At 40.1% G+C, this 17,459-nt stretch overlaps 2 protein-coding genes across 7 annotated transcripts in view; one reads left to right on the top strand and one right to left on the bottom strand.

Moving 5' to 3' along the window:
• The window catches only part of PRKN (parkin RBR E3 ubiquitin protein ligase), a 1,182,603-nt gene extending 1,177,268 nt beyond the window's left edge, over positions 1-5,335 (bottom strand). For all 4 annotated transcript variants that reach the window (XM_067560808.1, XM_067560804.1, XM_067560805.1 and 1 more), the window contains exon 1: positions 5,260-5,335. In XM_067560808.1, coding sequence (XP_067416909.1) covers positions 5,260-5,266 — 7 coding nt within the window. In that variant the 5' untranslated portion in view covers positions 5,267-5,335. The remainder of the gene's footprint in view (positions 1-5,259) is intronic.
• Positions 5,336-5,546: 211 nt separating this feature from the next.
• Positions 5,547-17,459, top strand: part of PACRG (parkin coregulated) — a 420,318-nt gene continuing 408,405 nt past the window's right edge. Inside the window, exon 1 of one of the 3 annotated variants that reach the window (XM_067560803.1) lies at positions 5,547-5,962. In XM_067560803.1, coding sequence (XP_067416904.1) covers positions 5,816-5,962 — 147 coding nt within the window. In that variant the 5' untranslated portion in view covers positions 5,547-5,815. The remainder of the gene's footprint in view (positions 5,963-17,459) is intronic. The other 2 variants (XM_067560801.1, XM_067560802.1) reach the window with 2 other exon arrangements.

The following is a 17,459-nucleotide window of genomic DNA, read 5'->3' as shown; positions in this document are numbered from 1 at the left end:
TCTACTGAAATAATGAACACATATAAAATTATGCCCTTTAATAAATTCAATTTTTTGTATTTAAATCAGATTTTTTTTTAAATCATCAATAAAATACTAAGTTTCTCTCTCATTTAAAAAATAACAGTTACAATTAAATCTCATCACAAACATGCTAAACCTACACTTACAATCTCATAAAAATGAATTAATGGCTCTAGTCTATCCAGCCTAACACCAGCTCTTGCTTCTTGAAAGTTCTGGGCTTTCCGTTTCTGTTTCAGTTTCTCAGCAGACTAAAGGCACATGTGCAAAGAAAGACACAGGCTGGATAGGATTGTTGTTGTTTATGCTTATGCTGTGGTGGAGTTGGGGCAAGCAAGGCAGAGGACTTAGTTAAGATAGTGAATAAAAAAGACAGGAAGACAAAGGACAGAGGCAGAGTAGAAAAGAACAGTGGAGTGGACTGGAAAGAAAAAGGGAAGACATTATTCAGTACACACATTGCTTCCTATATTCCCCCACACTTTTGCCACAGAAAAAACATCATGGCTTTTGGGCATAAGAGAGACCCTATCTGGGAATATTTTGAAGAAATTCCTTCCCTGGGTAAAAAAGGAAAATGTGTCAAGTATAAGCAGTGCAAGAAGGAGATGCAGGGCCTAGTTGCAAGAATGAAACATCATAATGAAAACTGATTATTGGGAGAAAATGATGTGGATGAAGAAGAAAGAAATATCGGAAGGTGAGGTATTACCTTCACCAGAAGGTGTTTTACCTTTACCAGAATATTACCTTCACCAGAAGGTGAAGTTTACCTCACCAGAAGGTTAAACTGTAGGCAATAAAGAAGCGAATGGATCAAGCACTAACTCCACCTCATTTTCTTGCGAAAATTGTCGACCCCAGATATAAAGGTAGATGCCTAACTTCTGAAGAAGATGATGCTACCATGGCATGGACATCTCAAAATCACTCCTCAGTTATGCCAGTCACAATAAATTTCAGGGCTGGAGCGAAACCATTTAAACAGTACATGTTTACTGATGATGTTTTGAACAAAGTCACTCCCCTGAACTGGTGGAAATCATTAGCCAGGCATCTTAAAACAGAGTTCCTTCAGTTGCTAAGCCAACTTTTCACAGCAGTAGATTCCTCTGCAGGCACAGAGAGAATATTTTCATCGTTTGGTATCATTCACTCAAAACTAAGAAATCGATTGGGAGTTGAAAAAGCAGGAAAACTCGTATTTCTGTTTCAGTCTGTGAATAAAAATGACAGTGGGAGTGGGAAGATGAGAGCTAGTTGTAGAAGTTTTAAGGACAGCATACATTTAGTGTTGTGATGACTTGTCTGTTAGAGTTAATAAAATTTGAAAATTAAAAAAAAAAAAAAAAAAAAAAAAGTTTAAGGCACCCCTCAGCAAGCAACTCAAGAGACTGCTGCAATTACAAATGTGAAACATTTATGTAACATTTAGGATTTAGTTTAATAAAATATAAGTGCTATTGTGTTTGTGTGTGTGATTTAGTTCTTACCATTGCTAATGTACTGCTGCTGCATCTGCAGCTTGACACAGGTAATAAGTATTATATACTATTTCCTAAATTAATAAAAATCAAGTTATCTAAAAAATTACACAAAGTATACCCTCCTAGATGTTGTAAATGCTGTACTGAGTTGTAAATTAACATGTTTTATATTTGCACCATTTCTTAAGAAATATGTGAAGAAGTATCGTGGGAAACTTGATTTAAATCAATTATTTTATAATGCTTTTATTGCACTCAATGGTGCAGCCTTATCTGGAATACTGCGTGCAGTACTGGTCAATCCATCTCAGAAAGGATATTGCAAAACTATTAGGGGTTCAGAGAACAGCACTGAGAATAATCAAGGGTCTGTCATCTGAAGAGAGATTAAGATTGTTTACTAAAGGAAGTAGATGCATAAGAGGCACATGATAAATGAACAAACTGTATAAAGAAGGTAGATTGGGAAGTTCTGTTCTCCCTGTCTCATAAAACACAAACTAGGGAACATTCAATTAAACTAAAAGATGGGAAATTAAAAATTGATAAAAGGAAACACTTTTAAACACAATATGTAATTAACTGTGGAACTCCTTGCCATTGAAGCCTAGAACTGTATAAGATTCTAAAAGGGACTGGATATTTATATGAATATCAGGAATATCCAGTTATCATAATTAATTACAACAATTTTTTGGAAGGAATAATCAACTTTGGGCTCAAGTTTTAAGCCAATCTTAATTATTAGACACCAGGAGGAGGCCTACGTGGGCAGATTATCCCTCATCTGCCTACTATGGGTTTCTTACACCTTCTCTTAAAGCATCTAGAGGCTGTCAGAAACAGGATACTGAAGGAAATGGAACTTGATTGTGATCCAGGATGGCATAGTTCTATGTAGCTCTGATCTTTTAGATATTGTTTTTTCTACTTCATTTTTTTTTAAATAAAAACTTGTTCTCAACACATAAGTCACTTAAGGCTCTAAGTAATTAATATATTGTAGTATCAATAATTTTTCAACTAATCAAAATATATTTGAAAAATTATTTTTTTCACATTCATTATTTGCTACAGTGAAAAGACAAAAATATACCCTCCATTGCTGCCAGCACTTAGACACATGCTTAATTTCATGTACTGTGCATGGTCTCCTAGACTTGCAAAGTTTCATTTAAGTCAGTGGGGCTCTGTATGAATGCAGGGACCAACACACAGATCAAATTGCTGGGTCTGTAGTCCTAAGAAAATCTTCCACAAGAACACTATTGCTATAAGAACATAGGATTCCTACATGTTTTCTCAGGTTTGAAAAAACATTATATATTTAAAATACACAAATATATATTTCGCATTTGACAATTGCTTTGAGACTTTCTTGATCAGTTTATAAATGATCAGCTTAAAACTAAGACTTTCTGTCTTACTAGGTCATTTCCTTCAAACTCAGGCCAACTAGGTAATTTACATTAGGTCATATACAAACAAAATAAAAGACTTGTGCCAATCTAAGCCTAACAGGACTTCTAGGGTTCAGTTCATGGTCTATAACACTTCATGCAAGATCTATTGACCACACAATAAGCAAATGACACTCAAGCCTTTCTTTCCTTCAAAACTGTAAGTCATGTATGCCTTTTAAAACTGTATTAACTTATTAACGAAATTAAAGAAAAATTAAAAATCAAGAACTGCAATACTGTAACCACATAACATAATCTGAACTCTGTAGAATTAATCAAAATATATAAATATTTGGGTATGAAAAGACTTTTTTCATTAAATCAAGAGTTTCCTTATAAACGGTCTCTACTGCATCAGAAAAAAACAGATTCATTCAACTAGACACAGATTGCAATAAATGGATGCATAAAATATTCACATAGAATTATAAAACCACAAAGTTTCAAAATTACACGTAACTTTATTTTGCCTTTAGACAGTTTAAAGAGAACAACAATGCACTAACATTTTGGAAAGCCAAACATTAATGAGAAAGGAAAGAGAACTTCTAACTGTAAAATCATGGGGATTATTCAACAATTTGCAAAAAAAGTTCAGTCACTTAATTCAGTTACAAAACTTTTGGAGGATGAATGTCTCATCTATACATCAACCATAAAACTGCATATGTTTCATCTTGATTAGGTCTCTGCCAATATGGGGGCAGAAAAAGTATGTTTATAATCAGGGGGTGCGAGGAATTCCTTTAAGCATAAATAACTTTATCTAGCACCTCAATTTTTTGCTTTTTCTGTTTTATCCGTAATTAATCAAATAACAAAAATGAAAGTGAAAGAGGAGGAGTATGGAAAAGGCAAAGTTTACAGTTGTTGAAGGGGATACATGATGGCTCTTGTGATTTGTGAGACCCACAATGAGGGAATGGAGATATTGGGGATTAATTACCTCTTTTTCCCAATACCAAAAGGAAATTTTCCCTAGTGGGATGAGGTCATATGTCGTAATACTGTCAGAGGGCTACATGTTGCCAACTTTGGGATGACCCTGCTCATGTTACCCAGTGCTGCCCCCTGTCTGTGAGGCCAGAATGTGAGTTGATTCCTCCAGTCCACTCCTGCTGCCTGACGGGATAAAGGCACAGCAGGACAGCAAAAGACAGCAACTCACAACCAGCATGAAGGCAACAATGAACCATGACTTATTCACAGCTTCCATCAAGATTTATACAGACAAGATGGATAAGGTAATATCTTTTATTAGACCAACTTCTGTTGGTGAGGGAGACAAGCTTTTGAGCTTACACATAGCTCTAATAAAAGGTATTACCTCACCCACCTCGTCTCTCTAATATCCTGGAACTATACACAGCTACAACCACACTGCATACACCAAGATTTATATACAGACCACATGGTGAAAGAACAAAAGGAATAGACTTAATTGAAATAAGCAGGTGTTTTCTGGAGGGACATTAAAGGGGAAACAATAAAATTTTAACATCTCACTCTTTTTGTGCTCACATACCCTAATGCAAAGTGGGTGTAAAAAAAAACCCTGTTCTCTTCTGGTAGAGTTTTAAACTTGTTTTGCACGAGTGTAGCTAACTGTGCAATACAGTGAGGAGTTCAGTCCCTTGTGCTTTTATTTGTCTGTAAAGCATCATCCCCCTCTATGGTGCTGGATAAATAAGAAATCCAGACTTGCAAAATCTCAATCCACATACTGTGTGTAGTGTGTGTACCACGTGTGGATGTGGGGGTATTATGGTGGGGTGTGCATATGGTATGAGTGCATTGTGTGTAGGGCGTGTACTCTCTGTTTATTGTGGGTAGGTGAGTGGGCACACGGTGTGGGTATATTGTGTGGGGGCACACAGAGGGAGGGAGGGAGGGGGGGCGTGCGCTACCCAGTGTAGGCGTGTTGCGCCTTATTTTCTATGTCGGTGGCTGGGCAGATCATCACCCGCTGTGCTCGGGGCTAGCGCCGTGGGGGGCTGGCCCTTCGGCGGGGAGGAGGAATAAGCACAGCACCGACCATGATGCACAAGCTAACGCCGGGCGGCCGAGCAGCGCTGTGCGCGGCAAAGGCAGGCCTGGCTAGGGGCGGGGTGGAGTTGGTGGCCAGCGAGTGTGGGCTGGAGCGGGGCCGAGGCACGGGGGGGACAGGACAGGACCGGACACGACACACAGCCAGGCTCCTGGCAGCGCTGCGCCGCAGAGCGGGGCCCAGAGAATAGACTGAGAAGCCTGCGGGAGGCCGCTGCATCCGGGTCTCACTCACTCACCTATCATGGCCGCCACGTTGGGGGGAGGGGTGGGGCCGCGCGCACGCACTCGTCCGGTCGGCGCTCGTAGACCACATTCAGTACTGACTGAATACGCAACGGCGGGCTGACGCCGGGAGGACGGTCTGTCATACTGCGCATGCGCACATTTGGAGCGTGCCTGGCGATCGCATAGTACTCTGGGTAATGTAGTTCTCTCGCGTCTGAACGCTCTTCTGTTCTCTCCCGGGCTGTTCCACGTGATCACCGCAATTTCCGCCCCCCCTTCTCACGTGACCGTAAACAGAAGCCGGGCAGGTTGTTGACACGTTGCCTAGCAACCGTTAGGAGGCCCTGGAAGCGTGTTGGTGTTAGCGACAGAGTGAGTCAGGCACAGGTCCCGCCCCCCAACCAGACCCCCCACAGGAGCCTCCATAGGCTACAGCAGGGGGTGAGGAAGGGCAACAGGAGCAGGGGGTGAGGAAGGGCAGCAGGGGGTGAGGAGGATTTCTTTTATTTTCCAATTTATTTTTAGCCTATATTTTAATTGCTGTCCCCCACACAAGCGCCTGGGGAGATGGTGGCAGAGAAAGAGGGTCCAAGCCCCCCCAAACTCGCTGGAGAGAGACCCCCACAACAACAGCAACCACTGGGGCAGCTGAGGAGAACCAAGCAGCAGGTCACCGATGGATTCACGGTTAAAGCCATGATGAGAAACACTGTGGTAGGTTTGCTGCCAGTAAAGAGGCTTTTAATTCATTTAAGTCTCATGTGCCCATGAAGCATGATGGGGATTTGGTGGGGTCTGTGCTTGCCAGAAAGTATGTAGGGTTGGCATGGTTTATCTGGGGTTAATTGATCATGGAAATAACTTTCAGGCCTTGAGGAAATGTCATCTTGAGGTAATGTATGGTCTCTCAGGATATTGTGATACCTCATGTTTAAATATGTCAATTTTGTGTCACCAGGTTGTTATATTGTAGTTCATAATCAAATCATATACAACCTATCATGGGGTTGTGTCTAAACATAATTATGTTGTACTTCATCAAATGTTATCAAGTCATGTCATGGCACTATGTCAAAAAGTCTTCACTTTGTGTCACTATATGGGAAAATTATGACATAAATGTCATTCATTTATGAAAGTTTGTCTTTACAAAGGAGATAGTCCTTAAATCCTCTGCTGAAAGATGATATAGCAATGCCACGATGCTACTACTAATTATTATTATAAGTATATATATTAGTTAAAGGAAAACCTATACAAAAAGGTAGGAGAAAACAGTTGAACATTGTTACATAACCATGAAAACGTGAAAAATACAGCATTTCTCAAAAGAACCACCAAAAGTAATCATCAAAAACCTTTCATACTGTATTAGAGAATATTATCTTGAAAATAAACATTCATTTTCCAGCGAGTAGCCCTTTAGCATGAAGATGACAAATAAGGGTTGATCTATCAACCTTTACTTTCACTAATAGTCTTTACAGAAGTAGTTCTATTAAAGTTCATGGGAATTCTGCCATGAGTAAAGATTGCGGTATTGTGTTTGTAGAGAACCTTTCCTACAATAATTGTTATAATTGATTGCTTCCATTAAATTTAATAAATAAACCTCAAAGCTTCTGGTAATGCAGAATGCAACTGCTCAATTTCTAAGTGGGATGCACTGTTATGCGCACATAACATCTGTGCTCAAAGCTCTGGATTGACTTTTTATTTATTTTTGGGTACAACTCAAGGTGCTGCAAGTCTTTCTTTCTCTCTTTTTAACTGTGTACCTTCCCAATAATAATTGCAAAATGCATGAGACCTCCTTTCCCCTCCCCCTGAAACTGATCTCACTGGTCTCTGGAATTCATTACATATATCAAAATTTAGAAGGAAAAAACCAAACAAGTCTACCTCAAATATAATGAAAAGTGTTATACTCTGTAGAATATAGTTGAGAAATAACATTTCCCCCTTTTAGAGGTCCCAGTTGGGCTAACAACCGAGAGTAATTAAGAGCAAAGCCCTTCCCAGCATTGACCTATTATCAGGTATAATAAAAACACAATATTTATTATTTAATGTTAACACCCAAATCAGTCATATCCAGGTGCTTAACTTTATGCATGTGCATAATCAAATTAATTTAATAGGATTATTCATAGTGCATAAAGTTAAACACACATATAAATCTTTACAGGAATTAGGCCTTAAAGACACAAAACACATGAAGCATAGAGAACAGGAATATAACATAAAACAAGCACATGAACAGTCAACATACTTTAATTTTAATCTGATTTTAGTGATCAGTACCTAGAGAACTGTTTATGAATTATTATTATTATTACTTCTAATTCACAAAGTCTTTAGTCAGGATTTGGGCTCTGTAGAAACACAAACAGTATAATCACCACTCTGAAGAATTTAGAACTAGAATCTGTGCTATACCACATCTGAAAGATTGGAATCCTATCTTTCAAATGGCATAGAATATTTATCTCTAGTGGTTCATGAGTATATAGGCTCCATTTAGAACCCATCAGTGTGTATTTCCTGGATTGTAACATTGTGCTTTTCTAATAGCTCTGACATATACAGTATGTTCTAGTGAGCTATGGGCCCTCATGTCCAAAACCTCATTTTTACATTTTCATTAAGGCAAGATGGTCTTTGATCGTCATTTCAAATTCTGTCCCAGTTTTGTTCAGGATTTTCATTTAAATCAGTCTATTACTTTGACTAGTATTTTTCTCTCCAATCACATTCGTCCCACATTCTCCATAAGATGAACATTAGATAGTTTCTGTCCTTTTATTTAAACAGGTCATAGGTCTTTTGTGAGTCCTATTTTCTCTTTTTGATTCCCAGGAATAAGCTTAGTGGTATTTCCATCCTTCAAAGTGTTGGGCAATTATTGCCTGCAAATGCACAGGTATGAATTCATGAGACAATTTTTTCTCTGTATACCTCTGCTGAATATTATGTAATGTTCTGAGCATCTTGGGTCAGATCCACAAAGGGACTTGGGCATTGCAATGCTGAACGTTGCAGCACCTAACTTTTAGGTGCCCAGAAAATCACAGGAACAATACTGTGATCCACAAAACCCGAGGTTGATGTGTAGGCTCCCTATACAATGAATAGGGAGAGTTGGGCACCTAAGAATGTGATTCACAAAGCCAGCATACTAGGGGGAGCTGCCTAAACTAGCCAATGGTAGATGCCAATAAGAGGGTTGTATATTAAGCCCCTCCCCTGTCATGGAGATAGACACCTAAATCCAGGCTGCACAGAGACACCTAGCTCCACTTAGTCATCCACAAATGGGAACCCATTTCCTGGAGTCAGGAGTCTTAGGTATCTAGGCTATTTTTTGCAGGAATGAGTGAGGTGTCTGCCTTGCTCCATACAAAATAGCCAAAGGAGGAGATGCTTGCCACATAACTTTTAGCCCAGTGGTTAGAACACTCAGTTGGGATGTGGAGACCCACGTTCAAGTCCCACCTCTGCTGGCAGAGGAGAAATGATTTGAACAGGGGTCTTCTATCTCTTTGGAATATGCTCCAGGCAGTGGGCTGTGGGATATTCTGATGTGGGGCTCCCTCAATCTCTCCTGTTGAAACTGTTCCACTGTAGTTGAATAATTAAAAAGTGATTGGAGCAGGGGGACTGGCCTGGGGTCTCACGCATGGGTGTCCTGCACACCAGGCTATAGAGTTATTCTCCCTCTCTTTCTGGTCCTATGATTTTTCCACTGTAGATAAATACTTAAATAGACACTGGACAAGACAAAGCACGACTGGGAGATTCAGGGTCCAGTCCCCCTGCTCCAATCACTCTTTTGTTATTTATCCATGATGGAACAGCTTCAATAGGAGAGACTCAGTGAGCCCCTCCCCCCCCCCCCCGAATATTCCTTATCTCAGTGGTTAGAGAACTTTCCTGAAGGTGGGAGACCTCTATGCAAATTTTGAATGGGACCTGATCTGGTAGGTAGCCTCAGATGTTCATCTGCCTGTCTTCCCCTGGTTTGTGGGAAGCTTTGGCTGGTGAGTATGGAAACGTAAACTTTCACTCTTTAAGTGAATTTAAGGGTTTGGTTTTTTTTAAACAATTAAGATTTTTGTTGTTATGATTTCTAGCTGCTATTGTTACAAAAATAACATTTGGAAGGTTAACAGAATGTGAAAAAATGCAGTACTGTCTTCCTAGTCTGCAAACAGGCAAAATCCATTGGCACTGCAGTGGCTCTAGCTTTGATAATCAACTGCAAAATGAAATTAATAAGACTCTGATCAGTTTCACAGCTGATATTTAGAAGGCTGTGGGAAGCAATGAAACTGCAAATATTAGTTTTATTTATACAGATGATACTATCCCATGTCTCTGGAAGCCAACAAGGGAAGAAATGAAGAACATCAGGTAAATAAGGCTTCAATTCAGCAAAGTACTTAAGCACATGTTTAGGTGGTTTATTTAACTGGGGCCTAAAACAGGCAGACTCAGGCATCCACAGAATCAGGAGCTTCTCATAGCCAGAGGGGTGAAGAGCAGCAAAAAAAAAAAAAAAAAAAAAAAAAAAAATTCCACATCTCTTATTCAGAAGAGAAAGAAGAAACTACGAATGAGGCCAAAAGCTTGGAATTGTCCCTCCTCAATCCAAAATAGAATATTTGGGAAGTACTTATGATCACACATTCAATTTAAATAATTGCTTATTCAGATAAAAACAACTATTTGATTACACAGTAAGATTAAAATACATGAAATTAGAAGTTTGCAATCCAAGATGTGAGAAGTTTTCTGGGCCCCTTCCAAAATTAATTTAAATGTCAGAGGACAAAAGTTCATAAGTAATCCTCACTCCCTGTGCACACCCACCAGCACACCTTTAAGATGATATCAGAAGGGAATCCTGCTTTGATGTCCACCCTAGTATTCCTCTAACAGTAGTCATTTTCACATTTTGTATGCTCAAAAAAAAAAGAGACGAGTATTCAGGATAAAGGGAAGACTCACTTTGGATGAGTTTAAGGAAGACCAATCAAGGAAAGTGTGACTAGTCTATCTCTCTCAAGTGCTTTCTGTGTATTTCAGTGAGCAGCATTTTAGATGTATACCCTCATGTACATACATTTGTCTTTTTACTTTTAAACAGATTATCAATTAGCACTCACTTCATATCCTTGATTGACATTTTATATTATCTTAAACTATTTCGTTGATTTTATTCACAATATTTTACATAGAGAAAAAGCTTGGAAAGTTTTACATTTCATATGTAGATGAACTAGATGTAAAATTATTTTAAAACATAATGACAGTTGTGTTTCAAGATGCTTTTGCTAATCATAGAATCATAGAGTTGGAAGGGACCTCAGGAGGTCATCTAGTCCAACACCCTGCTCAAAGCAGGACTAACCTCAGCTAAATAATCCCAGTGAGGGTTTTGTCAAGCCGCAGCTTAAAAACCTCTAAAGATGGAGATTCCATCCCCCCCTCTCCCCCCAGGTAACCCATTCCAGTGCTTCACCATCCTCCTAGTGAAAAACTTTTTCCTAATATCCAACCTAGACCTCCCCCACTGCAACTTGAGACCATTGCTCCTTGTTCTGTCATCTACTACCATTGAGAACAGCCTAGCTCCATCCTCCCTGGAACCCCCTTTCAGTAGTTAAAGGCTGCTATCAAATCTCCCCTCATTCTTCTCTTCTGCAGACTAAACAAGCCTAGTTCCCTCAGTCTCTCCTCATAAGTCTTGTGCTCCAGCCCCCTAATCATTTTTATTGCCCTTTGCTGGACTCTCTCCAACTTGTCCACATCCTTTTGGTAGTGGGGGGCCCAAAACTGGACACAATACTCCAAATGCGGAATAGAGGGGAATAATCACTTCCCGTGATCTGCTGGCAATGCCCCTCCTAATGCAGCCCAATATGCTATTAGCCTTCTTGACAACCAGGGCACACTGCTGACTCATATCCAGCTTCTTGTTCACTGTAACCCTAGGTCCTTTTCTGCAGAACTGCTGCCTAGCTCGTCGGTCCCCAGTCTGTAGCTGTGCATGGGATTCTTCTGTCCTACGTGCAGGACTCTGCACTTGTCGTTGTTGAACCTCATCAGATTTCTTTTGGCCCAATCCTCCAGTTTGTTTAGGTCCTTCAGTATCCTATCCCTACCTTCCAGGGTATCTACCACTCCCCACAACTTAGTGTCATCTGCAAATCTGGTGAGGGTGCAATCTACCCCATCCTCCAGATCATTAATGAAGATGTTGAACAAAACCGGCCCCAGGACTGACCCCTGGGACACTCCGCTTGTGACCGGCTGCCAGCTAGACATGGAGCCATTGATCACTACTCGTTGAGCCCTATGCTCTAGCCAGTTCTCTATCCATGTTATAGTCCATTCATCCAACCCATACTTCTTTAACTTGCTGATAAGAATACTGTGAGAGACCGTATCAAAAGCTTTGCTAAAGTCAAGGTATATCATGTCCACCGCTTTCTCCACATCCACAGAGCCAGTCACCTCTTCATAGAAAGCAATCAGGTTGGTCAGGCATGACTTTCCCTTGGTGAATCCATGTTGACTGTTCCTGATCACCTTCCTCTCTTCCAAGTGCCTTAAAATGGATTCCTTGAGGACCTGCTCCATGATTTTTCCATGAATTGAGATGAGGCTGACAGGTCTGTAGTTCCCTGGATCCTCTTTCCTCCCTTTCTTGAAGATGGGCACTATATTTGCTTTTTTCCAGTCATCAGGGACCTCCCCCAATTGCCACGAGCTTTCAAAGATAATAGTCAATGGCTCTGAAATCACATCAGTCAACTCCCTCAGCACCCTCGGGTGCATTGCATCTGGCCCCATGGACTTGTGTATGTCCAATCTTTCTAAATAGTCTTGGACCTGTTCCTTCAGCACTGCGGGATGTTCATCTCCTTCTCATTCTGTTCCGCCCAGTGCAGCAGTCTGGGAGCTGACCTTGTCTGTGAAGACAGAGGCAAAAAAGGCACCGAGTACCTCAGCTTTCTCCACGTCCTCTGTCACTAGGTTGCCTCCCCCATTCTGTAAGGGGCCCACACTTTCCCTAAGCTTCCTCTTGTTGGTAACATACATGTAGAAACCCTTCTTGTTCCCCTTCATGTCCCTTGCTAGCTGAAACTCTAATTGTGCTTTGGCCTTCCTGATTTCATTCCTGCATGTTCGAGCAGTATTTTTATAATCCTCCCTAGTCATCTGACCAAGCTTCCACTTGTAAGCTTCTTTTTTGTGTTTAAGTTCACCAAAGACTTCTTTGTTAAGCCAAGCTGGACGCCTACCATATTTGCTATTCTTTGCACATTGGGATGGTTTGTTCCTGTGCCCTCAATAAGGTTTCTTTAAAATATAGCCATCTCTCTTGGATTCCTTTCCCCCTCATATTAGCCTCCCAGGGGATCCTGCCCATCAGCTCCCTGAGGGAGTCAAAGTCTGCTTTTCTGAAATCCATGGTCCGTATCCTGCTGTTCTCCTTTCTTCCTTTTGTCAGGGTCCTGAACTCGACCATCTCATGGTCACTGCTGCCTGGGTTGCCACCCAATTCTACTTCCCCTACCAAATCTTCCCTGTTTGTGAGCATCAGGTCAAGAGAGGTGCGGCCCCTAGTTGGTTGCTCCAGCACTTACACCAGGAAATTGTCTGTAACACTATCCAAAAACTTCCTGGATTGTTTGTGCTCTGCTGTATTGCTCTTCCAGCAGATGTCAGGGTGATTGAAGTCCCCCTTGAGAATCAGGTCCTGTGATCTGGAAACTTCCTCCTCTCCCCTCCCCCCCCGGGAAGGCAATGCCAAAACTTTAATTGACTTCAGGAGGGTCAGGATTTCATCTAATGTTCTTGCAATAATTATCTTATAATCACAAAACAGTGCTCCTATAGATGCCATAGTCTGTTACATGACCCACTGTGTTAATTATTGTATTGATGAAAAATTCTCAGAGCTTGACTCTCAATTACACTGACTCTGGGGATATTATACTACTCTGGGGATAGAAATGGCCATCTGATAATACCTGCTACATACGGGGCCCCTCTGAGTAACACAGAGTTGGTATAAGGATTATACACCCATCTTGTTCCCAGCTACTGGTGTAGAGGGCATGTCGGGACTCAGCTGGGCAGGGAGTGATGGACAGCTACAGGGAGAGTATGTGGCCAGACATTGTTGTACTACAACTATTTTCCTTTTCTCAAACTCTGCAGAAGACTATGGGAAGAGGAATATAATTTAAATTAGTCCTGAGGCTGCTTTAACTGAAACTGCCAAATGGCTTCTGAACATAGCACAGAATGGTTTAACGTTATATTTGTCCCTTCCCCTTCTGTTCCTGCTCCAACTACAGCAGGAACTGAGAATCAGGGCTACGTTTTGTTCATAGATGTACAGAGTGCTAATGTTGTCATTTGAATTTTAATACTGACTTTTTTGCTTTGTTTAGTTTAATGTTTAAAATTTCAAATTTTGGTATACTGTATTGAAATATTTTGTTACATTAAAAGATAACAAGCTGAGTAACATGCTATCAAAATAGAATCTTACAGCTCAGTCAAATGGATTCATGATTTGAAGTCAAATTTTTTCTGCTAAATTTTAAATTCTTAGTTTAAGAACACTTATATCCACCTCCACCTCCTCCTCCAGTTGTTTTATGTAGAGTGAGGCAGGTGTCTAACGCAGTCCCACAAGAAATGGCTTAGCTGCCTGACTCCAGGCAGTTAGCTTTTGTTTCCGGATTGCAAGCAGAAATAGGTGCTTTCCTGGGCACCTATCTCTGAGAGAGGGGAGGGGTTTATCACACACCCTTCTCATCAGCGTATCCTATTGGCTATTTTAGGTGGTTCCACATCTAGCATGCTGGCTTTTGTGGATCACATTCTAAGGTGCCTATTTCTCCCCACTCATTGTGTATGGAACCAAGATGCTTAACTTGGCTTTGTGGATCACAGTGTCACTTCTATGATTTTTCTAGTGCCTAAAAGTTACCAGCTGTGATGCTCAGCATTGCAATGCCTAAGTCTCTTCATGGATCCCACCTATTGGAAAACTGTAATGAATTGTCAAATATATATATACTAAACAATGTTAGAGAATGTATACACACACACACACACATACATATACAGGAATTTTGCTTTTGTAAGTGTCCCTGCTGATGCAGCATTCCAGAACTTAGCTGAAAAAATTTCACTGAAGTGTAAACCATGAAACTTTGTTTGTGTGTCTTACTTGATCTGTGTAAATAGCAGGGTGAAACAGAATGTCATGAGAGAATTGTTAACTTCAATGCCCTCCCAAGACAAGCTAACAAGCAAAAACTCAAGGCCAGAAAAACAGACCTACAAATTAAGAGCAAGTGGATGGGGCCAGTGAGATTAATAGCAGAGAATAGATGATAGAAGTAGACAAAAGTGAGATTTGTAGGATAAGCAAAATATATTAGTTTAGGTTAGTGATTCTGATTTATGTATAAGAATATTTTAGTCAGGGTTTAAAATAGATAGGTACACAGATGATGTAACTACATAAGCTATGTCTGTGCAAAGTTATTAAACGGTTTGAAAGATAAGTGCTTGACAATAGGAGAATGGATAAAAATAGGAAGAACATAGTGGAGACCAGAGAAAATAAAAAGTCGCTCTCCCACCTGGAAAGATAATTTGGCCAATTATTTTTCTTGCCTGCTGGGTTTTTACATGTATACGTAATTCAGAAGTGATAATAGCATTGTCTTAAAAACTACCCAATAAAGGCTACAAGAGATTGTTTAAGCCTGAATTGGAGTGGATCTCATTTGTCACCCAACGCACCCTTAGACTCATTAATAGTCCTGGCATCACTGAAGTTAATGAGAATGCTCATATGTTTAAAGCTAAGCTCTTGCTTAAATTGGGTCTGAATGTTCAGCACCTTGCAGGACTGAGACATTACAGAATAGGTAATATATTATTGTTATTCTGATATCTGTAGTTAAAAGTAAAAATCACTTGCCAGGCAATCTTTACAGACTTGATTCTTTTCGGGGTTGTGATTATGTCACCAGTGAATTTTGTTAAAAATGTTTGTAATATTTTTTTTTGGAGGGCTACATCAGTGCAATTAATATTACACTTGAGAAGGTATTTTAAAATGCATGCTGGTTAACTTTTATCAAGATTATTTTGGAGGGGGTTTTTCAGCCTCTTTTTGTTTGGGTACAAAGTTGTGTTGTCAATATAAAATAGCAATAACTATAAAGCCTGAAACCAACAGGCTCATTTTGGACTAGAAAAAATGCTGGATATTTTTTTAGAAGCATAATAGCAAAAATGGTGTGAAAAATTGAGTGGTTCCTCCCAGCAATCGTTGAGTCCTTGATAAATTTGGCATTCACGTAAACAGTTTGCCATGGGTTTTCATTTTGATAGGATAGCTGCATTATTTTTGCTAGAAAATTTACTGCTCCCTGATAACTGCATTTCTTAGATAAAATACATGTCAGATAAGATAAAGTACTCTGTCATAAAAGGGGCAGCAGGGGGGCATACTATGCTGAGGGACTGCTGTGTAGAAATCTTGAGTTTTTTAGTTACATTCCTGGCTCTGCTGGTTACATTGGAATTTGCAGCTACAGTAAGCATCCAGCTTATAGTTCCTAATGTGTAAAACAAAAGGATTGCTCTTTAGGGTAGTTGCAACCCTGGAAGCACAGTAGAATCTTAACAAGTATCCACTGCCTTTTACCTGGCAATCAGGGTTTTAGTTAAGTGGTCAAAATTGCAAGCATGAAAGTTGGATAAGCTTACTAGTCAATACATAAATAATATAGCTTTTCTTACATTTGTAGTGTTTATTAATGTTTGTGTAAAATGTTAGCAAGGTTATTTAGCTATTTCAAAACCAGATTTAAAAAACATTGCAAGACTTCTCTGTGTTGGTATTGCTACAAAACAGATGGCAAAAAGTTGAAACTAAGAATATAGTACAGAATTTTTCTTTTTTTGAGGGCTAAAAGACAGTGTATACTAATTAAAAATTTAAGTAATATTTAGGCATTGTTATGTTAAATATGTTGTATTACAGCTCACTCAGTGATTACCATGTAGGCGGTCAGATTAGCAGTGTGATCTCTGAACTCTCATCAGAAAGATGGAAGGAAGTTTTGTTATGTCTGGTCAGAGTTAGCAATTAATAATGGTTTCCCTGGGGTTCAAAAATTAATACAGGATGTCTCCATTACAGTTAATTTTTAAGTTAAAATTATAGCAGAGTGCCAGCTCTAAAATTTGCATGCTTATTTGGATTGCCTTGAAATTTGCTGCACCTGATAAGGTGCATGATAGGATTAGTGATTGAAATTTGGGGTCATTTGAGCAAGGCGTTCCTGATAGACAGCCCCACAAAAAGCATTTCTTAACATTGATACATTCTACCAACTTTTTTGGCATATACCTAGGGATCAAACCATGGTTCTTATCGTGCCCAAAATGTTTCTGGTGACTCAACTTTTATCCCAGCTAATGCATGGCACCCATGCACCAGCTTGGAAGAGGCATGTGTAAAAAGACTAGCCAAGGGGGTTTCCAGCCAGCTAGTTTTTCCATACTTGGGGTGGCTCAAAGGGCTGTCCTGTGGTTCTTGAATTTCAGCTACAATCAGGTCTTGCAAGTTCCAAACCCCTCCCTGGAAGAACTTTGATACAGACCTCTAGGTTTATTGTTATAATCAACCTATCAAGGTTTTCTGTTTTTTTTTAATTTTGGGGAAATATAATCTGCATGCCATAGCTAATTCAGAACTATTTTTTAAAAGAAAATAAAGTATACGTCATTGCTTGCTGAGAGGGATGGGGGAGCAGATTAGGGGCTGGAGGAGCAGTATAAATTGGGATGGGGAATTGAGAGTGTTTGGGCAGGGAGTTCTGGCCAGGGGGAGGGATTGGGGTTTAAGGTGAATGGGATGGGAAACTGGGATGGATGAGGTGGAGATGGGTGGCAGGAGTTGTGGTGAGATTAGGGGCAGGGAGCTTGTAAATCCCACATTGTCTCTACCTATGTGTCAGTATCTGGGCAGCCCTGGAGGTAATGCAAATTTAAACATCTGAAAAACAGAAAATACAAAGTGAAGGGGTAACTTGTTGGAGTGTAGGGAAAGGGGCCTACATTGGTAGTGGGGTGGACTGGGTAGGCCAGGGGCATGGCTGGG

The sequence above is a fragment of the Emydura macquarii genome, unplaced genomic scaffold (assembly GCF_026122565.2).
Source record: "Emydura macquarii macquarii isolate MOO-44397 ecotype Brisbane River unplaced genomic scaffold, CSIRO-AGI_Emac_v2 contig_2308, whole genome shotgun sequence".
Lineage (NCBI taxonomy): Eukaryota > Metazoa > Chordata > Testudines > Chelidae > Emydura > Emydura macquarii.
Note: the sequence above shows the minus strand (reverse complement) of the source record. Positions and strands in the feature narration are given on the sequence as shown.